Here is a 17,706-nt window from a genome sequence, read left to right on the forward strand (position 1 = left end):
AGTGAACCTGATGGCTTCAGGGCCACAGAGGATGTGAGGACTTACATGCTCTGAGAGAGTAAAACAAGACACATGCAGAATCCCCAGATCTCTATTTATTACTGATCACAAACACATATCACCAGTCATCAGTTGCATGTGTTATATTGAGGCTCTTTTCTTCTGCAGCCTTTTTGCATCGTAATGAAAATACAACTGATGTAAACAATAAGTATGTTTTTTAAAGGAAAACAAACACAAATAACAAATCAAACAATATCAATAACTTTGATTATCACTTTGACTAACATGACTGTTACTGAGAATATGAGCTGTGCCCCGGTTTGAACAGAAGAAAGATGGCTCACACTTTGTAGCACTCTTCATGTATGTGGTGACCAGATGTGGTAATCTGTTGAAAATGCTGTGTAAAGATAGATATGTTGAAAAAGTACTGTGCATTTTTCAAAAACAAAAGATGGACAAATCTTTCATGAGTGATATTATTTCCCACATTTCTGGAGCAACTGGAGAGAATTCTTAGATATTTTAGACTAAATGTATCAGTTCAGTTCTTCAACTGGTTTACAACAACAATTCACACAGAATGAGCACGGGGAAGTTAAAATCATCACAATACAGAGGACGTCTTCACCTCATCACAGACAGCTCTGTTCTCTTATAACACTGAGTCATGGTCAGAAAATAACAAATCAATAATTCATTTGATCCATACACTGATTGTATAAACAGCCAGAGTGAAGTGGGTTTCAATTGGCCCTTCCTAAGTCCCGCTCCTTTTTGGAACCTCAGTCAACTGTCCCTTTGCCTGTAGGCTACTTAGATATGCTATATGCTAGGCTCGTCTATGTTGTAAAGACAACCACATTTTAAAGACGGTTAAAAGATAAAAGGTAAGATATCCACATCTTAGTTAGCTAATGTTAGTAAAATGCAAGCTAACTGGCTCCATAAGCTACATCAATTTTAGCTAGTTAGATAGCGTTTTGCTGACATTAGCTATCAAATGTAACTAGCTAGCTGAAGATTAACACAGATTAGTTTGCTAGTTAGCAAGCAGCATCTGTATGTGATAATGTGTTGCTTTTATCCATTGTCAAAATGTCCTGGTCCTGTCCGAGGCTTGCTAAACTGGTGTTGCACAGACCAAAAAGGGGTGGGGTTTAGGAAGGGCCAATTACCATGACTGGACCTTTAATACTGTGTTTACCAATAAAATGCATTCTTACTGTTTACAAATGTGTCACAGAACAATTCTTCTGTCTTATGTCTCTGTATTCTTCTTCCCCTGCACTGTCTGATGATTTGTCAATTCTGGCACAGTAAAATTTTCAAGTTTAAGAGTAAACACTGGGATTTCTGCAACAGATGTATGTAAAGTATCTGATTACACAGTTTTTCACAAGCAGGATGACTCTTCAAAGGTAATTCCAATGCGTAGCTGTTCCAAGCTGTACATATACCTAAGGTTCCTTAAGATGTTCACTTAATATTTAACATTTATCCTTATCTTGGTCTAATACTTAAGGAATCCCTTAAAGTTGGTTAAAATGTTGCACATTAGACCTTACCAACCAAAGTAAGAAAAAAAAAAGTACAGTCCCCCTCCACTCAAACTTACAGCACTGAGTACAGTGATGGTACTGTGCCACACAAACTCCAGTATGGGTACAGCTTGGTACATATGCACTGGAAAAACCCTTCACAAGCACTACATTATGGTATAGCTCACACAATAGAAGTTTCACAAATGACCACTAGAGGGTGTAAGAGGGCTGCACTTGGTCTCATGCACACACACAAACACATATACACAAAGAAGAGGAGGGAAGGCTGGGGAGCGCTGGCTCATTCTAGGGGGCTGAGGGGCCAGATCACTCGTCAAACCGTCCCTCCAGGATGCTCACGAATGAGAAGGGGATGAACTTGAAGCCCTGGCCGGAGTAAAACTTGTTCTGGAACTCCACCCTGAAAGAGGAGGACAAGCAGGGAGAAACTGGTTGTGAGAACCGTGATTTAATGGGGCTAGTTATATGTATCGATATATACAAATCACACAATGGAAATGGCCAAGTAATGTAAGCATTTACTGTTGAATATCATGTAATAAAATGTGTAATGAAATGAACAAATTAAATTAACTAATTTCCCCCCGGGAATCAATAAAGTACTTCTGATTCTTATTCTAAAAAAGGTCCAGAAAGCTTCCTACATTTATCTGATATTATTCCCACAATGGCCTATATGTTTGACCCTTATAACCCCACTAGGTAAATATATAACAAAGAAGCATTAACATGACTGAAATCATCAGAATGTTAAACAGCATGTGAAACCCTCTTATCTGGAATATTGGAACTATTTATTTGGTGTTCTTGGCTATTCCAACCATGTACCTGTTACCATTAGCTATGTCAACTATTCTACTTCTGCTCTACTTCTCTGCTCACTTACCAACTAGTTTTCATGCACTGCACTGAAAACTGACAATCACTCCCACTTTATGCAGTTATGTGCCAGTTGTGTGTGTACGTAAGAAACCTAGGCAGTGTTTGAACAAAACTATTTCTGTCAGGTGTAAAACTATGAGGGCCTCTGAGGAAAGATTGTGCATGGAGATTCCCATTTGTACGATTAATGATGTTAAATAACACTAAACACAAAGTAGAGCTGAGGCTGATGGGAATATGATTAGGTTTGCAGGTACAGTATTTAGTCACCCATACCAAAGTATTGGACACACTGGAATTTTTCAATGAATGATCACCAAAGTTATTACTGACACACTTGGAACAGGAGGGTATGCAAGGACATTGCAATTAGCAACTACACCGCTAAATGCCGATAAATGCCACTAAATCCTACACACTGGCCCTTTAAGTGTGAAACCAGGACCTCAAGACTGAAGTGCAGCGTTACACATTTAATAATTTTACTCTTGTTGGAGTGAATTCATTTGGCTGTGATCTCTTTAAGGCAGGGCACATTCCAATAAAGTATGTCAAAGTGAAATCCTCCCACATAACAGTGGAATTATTCTCCGCACAGTCCTCTGAAAATGTTTCAAAAATAACATATAACAATAGTCTTCATCTTATCAGCAGCACATGACAGTGACTGGCTGATAAAAAAGCATTTTGGCTTTGTTTGTCGGTGAACTGACACTTGGGCTGGTTGTAATTCTACCTAGGTAATTCCACCTAAGTTTTTGTGTCTACATAAAAAACACACTGCACAGTACTGGTTCACTCCAGCAAATAGTATTGTTTCCACGTGTTGTCTGGGAGCTGAAGCTCTGAGCCTGCTTGTTGTGCTGCTGATGGAGGAAATTGAGAATTTGAGACTCATATTATACTGTACAAATTTAAGTGCCACTCTGTAGTAAGGCCCCTTGGGGGGGTTAAAGGGTTAATGTTTTAACTAATGGCTAAAGCGCCAGTTTGTAGAACAGGGGTATTCAACTGCAATTCTCCAATTAATTTATTATTGAATCAACTTTAACCAGCTTTGATGCTATTATGCAGTTGCACTGTTAGTGTGCATGTGTCATCTGTAGTTACAGATGCAGTTTAATACTATACACTACCGTTCAAAAGTTTGGGGTCACTTAGAAATGTCCTTATTTCTGAAAGAAAAGCATTGTTTTTTTTCAATGAAGATAACATTAAATTAATCAGAAATACAGTCTAGACATTGTTAATGTGGTAAATGACTATTCTAGCTGGAAAAGGCTGATTTTTAATGGAATATATACATAGGGGTACAGAGGCCCATTTCCAGCAACCATCACTCCTGTGTTCTAATGGTACATTGTGTTAGCTCATCGTGTCTAAAGGCTTAATGATGATTACAAAACCCTTGTGCAATTATTTTAGCACTGCTGAAAACTGATTAGAGAAGCTATAAAACTGGCCTTCCTTTGAGCTTGTTGAGTATCTGGAGCATCAGCATTTGTGGGTTCGATTATACTCTCAAAATGGCCCGAAAAAGAGAACTTTCTTCTAAAACTCGACAGTCTATTCTTGTTCTGAGAAATGAAGGCTATTCCATGCTAGAAATTGCCAAGACACTGAAGATTTCCTACAACGGTGTGTACTACTCCCTTCAGAGAACAGCACAAACGGGCTCTAACCAGAATAGAAAGAGAAGTGGGAGGCCCCGGTGCACAACTAAGCAAGAGGACAAGTACATTAGAGTAGTAGATCTAGTTTGAGAAATAGACGCCTCACAGGTCCTCAACTGGCAGCTTCATTAAATGGTACCCGCAAAATGCCAGTCTCAACGTCCACAGTGAAGAGGCGACTCCGGGTTGCTGGCCTTCTAGGCAGAGTGGCAAAGAAAAAGCCATATCTGAGACTGGCCAATAAAAGGACAAGATTAAGATGGGCAAAAGAACACAGACATTGGACAGAGGAAGATTGGAAAAAAGTGTTATGGACAGACGAATCTAAGTTTGAGGTGTTTGGATCACACAGAAGATCATTTGTGAGACGCAGAACAAGTGAACAGATGCTGGAGGAGTGCCTGACGCCATCTGTCAAGCATGGTGGAGGTAATGTGATGGTCTAGGGCTTTTGTATTCATTTTGCAACTCATTTGATGAATAAAAGTTTGAGTTTTCATGGAAAACATGAAATTGTCTGGGTGACCCCAAACTTTTGAACGCATACGTCACAGAATATGTCCATAAGTGATAATTTAATACTGCATTCTCTGGGAATTTTGGGAAGTTTTGGTGGGTCATATGTGGCCTGTGGGCCGCCAGTTGAAGACCCTTGGTGTAGGATTTAGAGGGCATCTAGCGGTGAAGTTGCAGATCGTTTTGTAGGACAAACTACAGTAAAAAGGCCCTATCTAGAGCCAAAACAAAACACAACAATTCTTATTTTCAGGTGATTATACATTAATTAAAACATACCTATAAATGTTATATTCAATTTTTGCCCACTAAATATTACACACAGGAGCTTGCTAATAAATCATAAATTATATACTAAAACTCAGCCTCTCAATTAAGAATGAGAAAGAACCTGGTGTTGTTCATGCTAGATCACTGAAGTGGTATATATAATTTATATATATATATAAGTATTTAGTAGCCTACAATGTTGAAGTACTAGTATATTAATTGGGTACATCAAAATGTGTCCTTGTGTGTTTAATATTTATAACTAGAACATTAACATGCATAAGTACATTTTTACCAAACAGAAAGGATAAACACAAGTCAATGGGAGTTTTTAAATTGGGTCGTTATTAATGTCTTATAAGTAATCTATAAAGCCATAAAGTTATTGTTATAAGCTATAATCCTTTCATAAAGGCTACCTATTAGACAGTGGTAGCAAAATGTGCCTTGAAAACCACAAGACTGGTTCATCTACTTCCAGCACATGATTTTAAGGTCCAGTGTGTAACATTTAGGAGGATCTATTGGCAGAAATGGAATATGATATTCATAGGTAGGTTTTCATTAGTGTATAATCACCTGAAAATAAGAATCCTAGTCAAACCACTAGATGCCACTAAATCCTACACACTGGATCTTCAAGAAAACCTCAGATTTGTTGTAGCTACGGTACAGAGCTTTCCACATGCAGAAACCCACTCTGCTCAAGTTCCACAGTGAACAGACTACTACGTCTGTAGAAGTAAGCTAGCAGGACGTTCAGCCTCCTCAAGACCTTGAACTCCTCACTTTGTTGCTTATGCAGAATATTTGCATAGACAGAGATGACAGCAGTATGTAAATTAACTGTGAGTCAGTAGATGGGACATTTATGAGGAATACACTCTTATGGTCTGCACAGGCTCTGCTTGAGACTCGGATGTGCTGTCTGCTCATCCAGGAAAAGTTATGTTCATGTCATACAGAAAATTGACTTTTTTTATGAATATGTGAGTTGATCAGTTTTAGAAAAGAATTATGCATATGCAGACTTTTTAAAGTAAAAAATCAGTTTCTCTTCTTGTTCCTACAGTTAGATGTTTGATATCACCAATCATATTCTATGAGTGTGTCAACAAATTTCTACCAGTGAACTGCACTTGGTACATGGAACAGGGTACCATAGATTTCTGAATTTTCCTCAGCACACTTAATGTATTTTTGTCCACAGTTGAGATACTGTAATTCTCAAATCCTGACAACCTCTGATGTCTTCTTTTACGAGGAAAACACTAAGAGTGGATTTTCAGTTCCTGCTGGTTCCTGGCCTCAGCAAGTGAGGGGAGTGCCCAGGAATGTCTCCCAGCCGTGGCAAATATTTGGCCTGCCAGAGCTGTGAGAGGGCAGCACTTAAAAAGAGGAAAGAAATGAGGGATCCTCTCATCCACACAGCTGTGGAGGTGGAAAAAATGCTCGTACCTAACACACACTAGGCTTGACTTACTCTGGTGTGTGTTTGTGCAGATAACCCATCAGCATGTGTGTGTGAAGAGCAGACAGCAGAGCAGAGGGTCCAGGTTGACTGCTGTTTTCTTTGAACATGACTATGTCTATTCAATCACCTCTGTGAAAAATACTCCACTACTCTTTTTAACCTTAGCAGAGACCTGTTGAGCTGACACGCTGCTGCCTTATTAACAAAGTGCCTCACATTTATACACTGGAGCCTGAGAGCTGCCTAGTATAACCACAGCCTCTTTCTGTGGGCCACTAGAAGCTTATGCCTTCACTTGTGTTAGAAAACATCATTGATAGAATCACTTTGTGGTGGCTGAAGCACTGAGCTCCAATCTGCTTAGACAGTGTGGCTCTGCCTCAAGGGACACCCTTCCTCTCAGCTCACTTTTTTACTCAGTGTTAATGTCATTTGAACCTTAAAATTTAAATTCCAAATCCATTTTTACACCTTTCTGTTAGCTCTCTATAAGCACAACCAATCCGACCAATACCGAATATTTAAAGCCGGTAAAAAGGAGAAGATGGCAATTCTTTACATTTTTCTTACCTGTCTTACTGTAATAACTTCCACAAACAAACCAATAACATGCGAGTCTGTCTCTCAATTCTTTCTGACTTACCCTGTCTATGGCTCCCATCAAAATATAAATGTCTTTTGAAGAACACCTTTTAATTTCAATGGCCGTTCATGACAGGCTCACTATTATTATACTATTATCTGATCAACACTATTATCTGATTAAGACCCTCTCTGATCATCTATGGACATTAAACGCTTTCGATGCCAAATATTCCAAAAAAAAAAAACCCAAATAGTAACAACAAAAACTAAAAATAGATATAGACAACAAATATACAAACATAACATATGTGTGTATCTGCAGAGACCCTGCAGCCCTCTGCCTGAATATTCTTATTTTGTTGTGTGCAGGACATTTCTGGAGGTCCTGCTTTGGGCAGCACACAGGGTCTGAGGTCAGGACTCTATAAAAACGTGCAACCAGGTTACATCACTGTCTCTGTCTATAACAAGCTATAAGTCTGTATGTCAGTATGTGTTTGATCGAGGGCAGACAGGATGGAGCGTGTGCTTCAGCTGCATTCACAGAAAATACTGAAATATGCCACCTTCCTGCAGGGTTGGTCGGAGGTGTAGCCATGTTCTTGTGAAACAATCAGATTCACGACATTGAATTTCTCTGATTCACTGCTTTATTCTCACTAATGTCACACCTTCTCCTCATTTCAGTCTCTGTGTAGCTCGACCAAAGGTGTTCTCTCTGGCTCGAATAGTTTCCAATGACAAATTCTCAGATGGTTCTGTGTAACAAACCACCTGGCACAGTCAGGAAAGTGCATGGTTAATAAACTATAAAGTCATGTATCATGTATCCAATTTATAGAAAGGAGCTGAGGGCAACTTTTAAGGATATCTGTCATTTCTTAAATGTATTACAACAGTTCTTGTTGTTGCCTTCACTTCCGTCTGATTAAATAACATTTCAGCAGCTGCTGATACAGAGATGAAGGTGAATTGTTTTTGCTGGAGTATTTAACTTTTCAATATTACCCATTCTAGACTGACTGCAATAATATCGTGTCTGGTCCAAATCCAATTACATCTGCTTCCATAACAAGAAAGCCTCCAACCTGAAACATTAATCCAGCCCATGTGTAAGGCAGATAGGTGTGACTACACAACACATACTGTAGGTTTCTTGGAAGAATAACAGTCTGGATAAAAGACATCTGTGCTCATATTTAAAAGGTGGTCAGATCACTTTCCACTAGTTTATAGGAACAACAGACAGACAGAGCACAGACAGACAGCTTCTACTTAAACCCACTTACAACAATCATCCCTGAGAGCAGCAACTAAGAATTAAAACCGAACAGTACCTCTGTCCAACAAAAACATGCAGGATATTCACTCCGTCGTTCCGTTTATCCATCTCATGACCATTACGTAAGACTCTGTGTTAATAGTAGGAACCAGATCTGAACGATTAAAGAAAATAAACTTGTGGCTTTCACTTAAAAGGTTTGTCAAATGGTCTGTCAAACAGAAATGCAGCAGGGTGCACCTGTTAATCTCAACTCTGTTGTGCCACAAGCAAGCAAGTGATAAATGGATGGACACATGTAGAAATGTCTCAATGCCAGACAACAGAGAGGCCTATCAACTATAACTCCTTTAAGTCAACCCTAACCTATCACTTTTTTGATCAGCAAGAACCAAACACTGCTTTAACTTATGTAATACATAAAAGGAGGCTGGTATTACAGGACAGTTTTGAGTTGTCAGGAACAATATCAATCTCATGTATGCACTAGATATGTAGCTGGAGTAAGCATGGTTAGTCTAAAGTAGCATAAAGACTCGAAGCAGAGGGAAACAGCAAGCCTCGCTCTATTCAAAACTACACCTACCAACGCTTCTAAAGCTCACTAATTACACATTTTATTTGTTTCATCTGTAGATAATCTGAAAGGTAAATATGTCATTGTGTGGTTTTAAGGGGAGTTACATGCTGGAACAATTTCTTCTCGAGTTTCCTGGAATCTTGTCATCACCGTGAAGTTGCCAGTTTTGATACCATTGTGTCCAGACCATATGAGTGGAGTGAAGCAGTGAGAATTTCCGCTGCTCACTCACAGAGCTGTTTGTTCGCTCTGCTCACCCTTTCAAAGCCTCTCTGGAGCACTCCACTCAAGTTAAAAAAAACAATAGCTCAAAATAAAAAAATCTATATTATTATTATTGTCATTTAATATATTTTCATTTTTAGCTGTATGTACTTGGTTCAAGAGGTAAACAATGACAGGTTGCTACGTGTATGTGCGTCATACTGGGCATACACAGATCAGACACAGACACACACACAAGCAGCATATATTGAGATCATTATAAAGATCAGCTGTATGTGAGATTAGAAATGACACTCCCACTGTAACAGAGTAGAGTAAGAATTCCAACATGTTTTTTTTTAATCTGTGTAAAGTGAGTCCACTTTGTTGTCATGTTTCTACAGAAACCCAGAAGGGACATACCAAACTGTAGTTTCTCCTACACACTTCACAGCCTGTTCTCATTCCCAGATACGTGCCTTTTATGTGTTCTAACAAGAACTTTTAAGTACAGTAGTTGTGTTTTTTTAATTTCCTACATAGAGCTATCTGACAGAGAAGCTCAGTTTGTATACGGATCAGTTCATATGTGCTCTATTGCTCAAAGGAATGTTTCCCATGTATCATCCGTCACTTTCACAACACCTCCTCCTCATAGTTCTCTGTGGTACCCCATCTGTGCACAAAACACTGTTACTGAGAATCCCTTCTATTAAAATGCATCCACTGATATGATTCATTATCACAGCTGCTACAGTATCCTCTAAAAGGTTTGAATTACTCCAATACACATGTTTTTATGAAGTATAAATACTGCATGGCTGTATCTCACTATGGTAATGACATGAGTGTGGTCCTGTTCCAGGGTAATCTTTGCATCATCAGTGCAGTTTACACTGGTGCAGGCAGGATTAGCAAGGCAGAGGTGGTGCTAGGAGGAGATGGAGCTGGAGGGTGTGAGGTTATCTGGAGTCCTGTATGCTCACAGTTTGCTAAACCACTTTGGGTCAGGAATGTTTCATTTTTGTAGCGTTCCTCATGTGCATGTAAAACTAAAGAAGTGCAGTTTTGGCAGAAATACTTGAACAATGACAGGTTGCTACGTGCATGTTTTCTATCAATATGGGATTCATTGTGTAGGTATATGAGAGTATTTACTTTCTGGTGTGTGTGTGTGTGTGTGTGTGTGTGTGTGTGTGTGTGTGTGTGTGTCTGTCTGTCTAACCAGTGCAGACGCAGAGCGTGCAGGAAGGCTGACAGCCCCTCCATGACGAGCAGGATGGCAACAGTGAGGACGGCGAAGGCCGAGAAGATGATGGACAGGGCGAAGAACCCTCCCCCGCTCCGGGAGGACAGACCCAGGTGCATCACCATGGTCCACAGGACCTCTGACAGCTCTGCACACACACAGTGACGACAACAACAAGGTTTACACTAAAATATGTCAAGCATCTTTGAATTCTGCAAATTCTGTATGTTTATGCATGCTTTTACTCACGTGCATGAGCCAGGCTGAGGGCCCAGAGGCGCAGGTAGGAGGCTGTGTTGGAGATGCATCCCAGACAGTACTCTATGGTGTGGATTGCCTGGTGGACAGCTACGTCACCAAAGTCAAACTGTGGTAAAAAGACAAGATGGTTAGCACAGATAGTATTGTTACAGAAACATATTTTTTTTTACATCTACTGGCAATGACCATCATCTTTTTATTGGGAGAGATAATGAACAACATAAATGATTTGACCTAGAGGGAGCATGTACAGGTTGAATAGTAGCAGCCCAAGAATCCTGTGGGATGCCACTTCCTTTCATATTTATAATAACCAGTAGTAACAAGATGAGAGATTGAGATATGATCTGATCAAAGACCAAGCAGTACCTTAACCTTTGTTTAAACAAATGTTATTTAAAACATTTATCAGTGCAGTCTCAGTGCTGCAATCACTAACAAAGACCACGCCTATGAACGTGAGAAATTTAGAAAGGTTTATTGCACATAATGAATAAATGAAAACCAATGTGGTGTACTGTAGGAGAGATGAATGGATTGGGAAAGGGTTGAGGGATGAAGAGATGAGGGTTTAGGGATGGGGGTATGGGTCGAGGGATGAAGGGATGAGGGATGAGGGGATGAGGGTAGGTGCCGAGGGATGGGGGTAGGGGTCGGGGGATGAGGGATGAGGGGATGAAGAGTTGAGGGATGAAGGGAAGAAGGAATGAAGGGTTAAAGGTTGAGGAATGAAGGGGTATCGGAAGGAAGAGTGAAGGATGAACAGATGTAAGAAAGGTAGGTTTGTTGTCGGATGGATGAATGAATGGATGGAAGGGTTCGGCGAGATGGTAAGAAGGAACCGAGTGGGTTGTGAGAATCTGAGTGAGGGAGCCGTCTCTCTGTATCTCTTGTAGAGAGCCCCAGTGGTTCCTGTATTTGGATAGGAGAGACGGGGGAAAAAGGAAAGAAAGGTTTCGGGGGAGGGATTTGGAAACTGAGTTGAGGATGGAGTATACTGATAAGGTGTGCTTAAGTACATTGTGAGTGGAAATGAGATGAGTGCAATGCAGGGTCTTTGTTCCCGAACCTAGTTATAAAACTTCATATGTTGTCTGAAGCCAGATTGAAATCTGTCCAAAAGTCAATTTACATTTGAGTTGAATGAAAACAGCTTTCTTAATAAGTTTGCCAATAAAGGCAAGATTAGAGATGAGTCTGTACTTATTCATTACAGAAGGATCCAGGTTGCCTGCCTGTTTTGAGTGATTCTGTCAAAACAGCAGGTGGATGAACTAAGATGCTTCACTATGTCCTCCAGAGTTACATAGCACAGACAAAATCTGGCCAAATTATTTCTTTGTGGTTACAGCAGTGGTTCCATTATTTGACATGAACATATGAACTCCCCTACTACTGTTGTAAATCTAAGATGTTTTGCTCGTTTAAATATAAAAATGAGAATATAAAACACGCACTGTTGCGTGTTTTAAACCTGCAAGAGTGAACAGCAAAGAATATTAAAACAATAGAATTTCCAGGATGTAATTACTTACTCATACATCATCATAGCTTATCAACACTCTCTACACTGACCCAGCTGCCCAGCTCTGCTATTCAGAATGTGGCCAATGATAACAACAATGTCAGTATGGCATGTACAGTGGAAATGACTTGGAATGGAAATTCTGTTATTTAATGTGTCTCCTTTGACCTTTGACCGCTGCCTGAGCTTTTAGCTCTGATCAGGCAGAGAACAAACAGCAAAGACATCTGGTTCGTTTGAGTTTGTTTCTTCTTTTTCCCCCAGCAGGATCACAGCACAGGGACTTGTTTGTGTATTGTAAAGCCAACAGAGTTCCTCCATTCTCTACTTCCTGAAGCAAGACTAGCCTTTCCTGTATGAATTGGGCAGGGAGGGGGAAACATGGGACCCTATTGCTCTACGTTGTCACTGTTGGGTTTGGCTTTGCGCTGGTCTGGTTTCCTCTTTCCATGCCTCTCTTTTGTCCTTGGACCCGTGAAATAGAGTTCATGGAAGCAGCACTTATTGTTCCCATTCAAAGGGTCTCCGACACAAGTGGCTAATGAAAACAACACTGCTTAACATGCCATAATGGCATGTAATACATTTTGGATGTGTAATGGAGTGAGTAAATCAACAGCTCAGTCAAAAGACAGTTTCAGCATCCACAAAGTGCTTTCAGACTGATCTTCAGTTGATACATTGACAAAAACTGCTTAAAGTAGAGAACATTTCAAAATTGGGGTTGTAGTACTTGGACTTCTCTCTGTCTCGGGGTGTTATGATCCAGACCTATCTTCCACTACATATCTGTCCATGCGCAAATTGTAAATATGTAGAAAAACAGGTGGACGGAAACACACTTTATGATGCCTAATCTGACCTTGTCACCATCTCAAAATGCAAAATGATTGTATAGTATGATCCTGGCATAAGACCATTCCTAACTAATCTTGCCAGGCTACTGGACACGAGAGATCACAAAATGAAGAGATCACATGAGAATCCATCTCACCATCCTTCAAGCTATGCACTTGTGTCTAGATGGCGGCTGCTAAAGAGGTTAGCATAGGTACTGGAGATTATTTCTTCAGCGAAAAAAAAAGCAAAAAACGGCGATGAAGGCTTTTCTCCATGGAAAGGATCTCTCGCTCTTCTCCTGACTGGCTTCAGTAAGAGTTTGACTATGTTATATTTTGTTTGATCTGATTGGTTGAAGTTTGCCCGTGATAGACAGTCATAGACAGTTCAAACAGTTTCCAACAACACAGCACAGTCACATTAATTCCTAATAGAATTAGGGATGAACTGTGCTGGAATCTCTTGTATCTTTTTGCACTTACGTTGAAAGACCTTAAGAATGAATATCTGACTTAATCCCCAGCTGTGTGCATTTTCACAGTTTCTGTCACAGAGACAAATACACACCTTTACAATCACACACATAAACATGCCTGGTGCTGGAAGGTGGACAGTACAGGAGGTTCACACAGATCAACCAGAGTCCAAAGAAAAAAAAAACATTACTTGGTAAAAGGCACAAACAGATCAGACAAGACAGCATCCAGACATGCTAAGAAGATACCAAACTTATTTTCTTACCGGCTCTTCCTCTGAGTGCTTGAAAGTAAGCAAAAGTAAAAGGTTAGTGGCAGAATTCAGGAAGTGCATCAATCCAGAGGGTTCCATGCTACTTTTGGATCATTGTCTTGCAGTTTACTTTACTGGACTCCAAAAAAACCAAAGCCAAATCTCCAAAAGGTATCCTGTTTCAGGTCAGGTTTGGGACATTCTGGTGGGTAAAACGTTGAGCTCAGGGTGGACTTTCAATTATCTGCATCCATTTTTGTCACCTCTTGCAAATAGATACGCACTTCCTAGTGGGAAGAGGGAAAGAAAGAGCCTATAGCCAATGAATTGCATTAGTCAATATATAACTTAGGGTCACAGGTCGCGTGTCTCAAATTTAGTAGCACATGGGTTGTCAAGTTGGATCTTGGAGATTTTTTTATGTTTATCTTAATACAATACTCTCATCCCATAAATATGCTAGTGGTTATGGGTATGATCTTATCCAAAAACAGCTGAATACAAATTCCTAAATAAAATACTGCCAGAAACCACTGATTAAAAGCTAAAAGGTCAGCGTTAAAAGATAATACACAATTCAAAAGACCCAGATAAGACCCAAGAGAACAGGAGAAAAGAGAGATTCTTTTCTATATACCAATCATTACATATATATCAATCACTGTGCCTGAATGTTAACATTTTCTGTACTATTCACTAAATTTACAATCATTTGCTCTTCTAACATTACGCAATATTAAATTACATAAGTTACAAGTTATGCCCACATGGAATATTGTAGGCTTGGAATCATGATGACAAAATGCAGCCTTATTTAATTACAGTTATGCAATATGTTATCACAACATAAACATTTAGAGATTTATTATGCAGGAGACCTGGGAGACACCAAACCTCTGAGTCACGGATAGAAAAAAACTGGGTGGTATTTTCAGAAATTCCACTCAGTGGTTCTCATGAAAACCACCTCGCTGTTTATGTTTCTGAAATGGAAAATCTATCTCTTATCTGCTGCTGTCCACCCCTGACCCGTCTTTCACTCTGCACGCTGTTGTGCCCGCATTACCCCCATCTGTCGTTACTACTCAGGAGAAAAAACAGCGTGGTGAATGGGCTGAGACAGAAGATTTCAAGTTTTTAAGTTTACGCTTTTGACAGTCTGAAGCTGAAACTAGTGGAACTAGCTGAGCTAAACTAAACCACCGAACTGATATGACTGATTATAAAGGTGTTTGTTAGCAAGCCCAAATACAAGTGATCGTAATGCAACAGAAAACACAATTTAGTGTTTAAATGTCTGCCCCATCAGAAAAAAGATAACATGGAAATCTTTTGGAAATACAAAAATTGAATTTAAAAACAAACAGGCGCAATCTTAAATCCAGGAGTAATGAGACACCATATTAAGCCCCAAATCTAGTGCTGCAATTCTGATACTCAATTAAGGGCTTTATTAAGTACTCAAATATAATATTGTCAAATGTGAGGCTAACTGGACGATTAATCACTAATGAAAATAATCTTTAGTTGATTGAATTGTGTGTGCAGGTTGTTAAAGACTATTTTGTGTGCCTATTATTTTCTGTTTTGCCCACAGTGAGAAAGGCATTATATGTATTTCATAAGGTTTGGCATAGAGAAAATTGAAAACAACCCATCAAAGATAGACAGACAGTTAGCCTTCTAAAGCCAGATATATTCTTGCTCTTTAATCACACTTCTGTGTAGTTATAAGGAAGTATATCTCCAGCCTTAGTTTATGACAGCCTACTTTTAAAGTGACTCATAAAGCTGCTATCAAAGTAAAGTGGTCAGGTTTATTTCTTAAGTTTGAGTTTCCTAGAGACCTGGAAAAGTGGAAAACTAATTTGTTCATTTTTAGAACATAAAGTAAAAATCTTGTACTCAGTGACCCCCTTCATCTGTAACATACAGATAATTGTCCATACAACAGTGAAAGCACAGTTGGTCATCCTACTGAAAATTATTACTATTCAAATTTTAAAATCAAACAAAAGAAAGGTTTTGGAAGAGGATGGAATTTCATGAGCTCACCTCATCTCCTTCCTCTGAGTGCTGGGAGAGCTGGTCGTGGTCCATGATGCCAGCCTCGTCCTCCGTGGGCCCGTTGCCCACCCGCACCCCTCCAAACTTCTGCGTGCCCTGTTGGGTGAGTCCGGTGCATGATGAGGACACGCCTGTTTGCTCTAAAGACTGCTCTAGATTCTCTGCAGGGGTTTCTTCCCTCTTCTGGGACTAGATACAAAAGCCACAAGAGCTGTGTCTAGCTTAAAGCAAGCCTTGGGTTGAACGCTTTCTTTATTTTTTTTAAACATTTTTTAAGAGGGCACCCAGCACAGAAAGTGATTGCTTTCATTCCAAAATGAAATACATCCCCCACTTGTCAGTTATGACACTTAAAATAAATGCAAAGTTATAAATACCACAACAGTGAATTGATCTTACGAAGTTTTCTCATGAACATGCTTAACACAACTGTATATTATTTTAATTAGTGATGCTCTTCAGCCTGATGGGACTGCACTTTGAGGTTTGAAAGCATACTAGGTAGGATTTTCCTAAAAATCAATGCATAGACTCAAACATACTCCCTCTCAATCATCACTTATGACCTACTAGAAGTGTGTGGCTGTGTCTGTATCTGCAGAGTCCCTGGCCTGTATTTTCTTATACTGCTCTATATGGGACATTTCTGGGCGTCAAACTTTGGCAAGCGCAACGTAGGGTTTAGCAAGCAGATTGTTGTCTCTGTCTCTTCTCTCTGCTCTCCAGCACTGCAGCAGCACTAAAATGATATGTGGAGATGCAAGACTATGAGTGTATAAAAATCAGGCAATGTGCATCTTCTGCAGGACTGTGTGGAGGTGCTTTAGAACATAATTGCTGTGAAACAATCAGCAAATAATTTTTTTAAAATTTCTTGCTTTGTCAGTCATGGCACTCCCTCACTTCCATTCATAGTCTTGTGGCCAACTTTGAAGGGTCCGTTAAAAAAACAGCACAGGAAAATCCTGCATAGTATGCCTCTAAGAAAACCAGTGAGAGCAATGAAAGCAGGCTGCTTTATGAGATATTTTAGGTAATTCATATTTGTTGGATAGGTAGTGTTTGGGTATTTCTCAAATACACAGATAGAACAGGAGAATGCAAGAGGAAGATCATTAGCTGTAAGGGTGCCCTTAGTATTTCTAACACATTTCCCATCAAAATAAGAGCGTTTCCAAGGCAGGCTTTAAGCGTTTTTCATGGCAACACAACCAACCACATTACACAGTACAATGTGCATTGAAATGAATGGCAGAGTAGGAGTGAGGAAAAAAAAGGTTATACCAAAGGTTATAATTGTTATTCATCAAAGGTGGCAGAAAGGTTATAGGTGGGGTCAGATTCACATACCAGGTGCTTTTTCCACAGGTGCTGACGCCGAAGCACCATAGTTTTCACAATCAGCATACAGGGTACACATGCAAGGGCAATCAGCACCAACAAAACCTGGATCCCCATCTACAGATTCAAACAGAGAGAGGTTAACACAGTGTTGGTGATGTGTAGGGTGGTTAGAAGACACTAATTCCCTGAACAGGTCCTGGTCAGGCCTAATGCAGTCTACCTCTCACTGCTAGTACAGAAAAACCACAAAGCTGGCTTTCTTACTTTTGTCTCATTTGAATCAGCTTCATGAAACTAATCAACAATCATCCTTTGCTATAATGCAAAAAGGTACTTGTTAAAGATATTTGTTGTTTTCATATACTAATTAATCAGTAACTAATATGCTGATCTGAAACAAAGACTGACTATACTAACTATGTCATTAAAAGGAGAACAGACTTGAGTCTGAATGTTTTCTGTGGTTTCAATCTTCAACTTCATCGGGCAACAAGATGAACACAACAATGGTAAATGTTAGTCTGACTGATCGGATGTGGCCCTCAGGTTTGGCTGACTTTTACGTTTTCCACATTCTACTCTCCTTTCCAATTTCTGTTATACTGCTTCAAATGTAAAAAAAAAAAAAAACAAGCTCTTGACAAGGGCCGGGCGATA

General features: G+C 39.7%; 1 protein-coding gene across 3 annotated transcripts in view; it reads right to left on the bottom strand.

Moving 5' to 3' along the window:
• Nucleotides 1-75: 75 nt before the first annotated feature.
• atp6v0a1b (ATPase H+ transporting V0 subunit a1b) overlaps nt 76-17,706 on the bottom strand; it is a 32,702-nt gene continuing 15,071 nt past the window's right edge. Inside the window, exons 17-22 of one of the 3 annotated variants that reach the window (XM_051417136.1) lie at nt 17,056-17,163; nt 15,694-15,801; nt 13,651-13,668; nt 10,533-10,650; nt 10,260-10,431; nt 76-1,968 (exon numbers count right to left, since the gene is read on the bottom strand). In XM_051417136.1, the coding sequence (XP_051273096.1) occupies nt 1,875-1,968; nt 10,260-10,431; nt 10,533-10,650; nt 13,651-13,668; nt 15,694-15,801; nt 17,056-17,163 (618 nt within the window). In that variant the 3' untranslated portion in view covers nt 76-1,874. Of the gene's footprint in view, nt 1,969-10,259; nt 10,432-10,532; nt 10,651-13,650; nt 13,669-13,688; nt 13,926-15,693; nt 15,895-17,055; nt 17,164-17,706 lie in introns of those variants that run through there. The other 2 variants (XM_051417135.1, XM_051417137.1) reach the window with 2 other exon arrangements.

The sequence above is a fragment of the Dicentrarchus labrax genome, unplaced genomic scaffold, assembly GCF_905237075.1.
Source record: "Dicentrarchus labrax unplaced genomic scaffold, dlabrax2021, whole genome shotgun sequence".
NCBI classification, from domain to species: Eukaryota; Metazoa; Chordata; class Actinopteri; family Moronidae; genus Dicentrarchus; species Dicentrarchus labrax.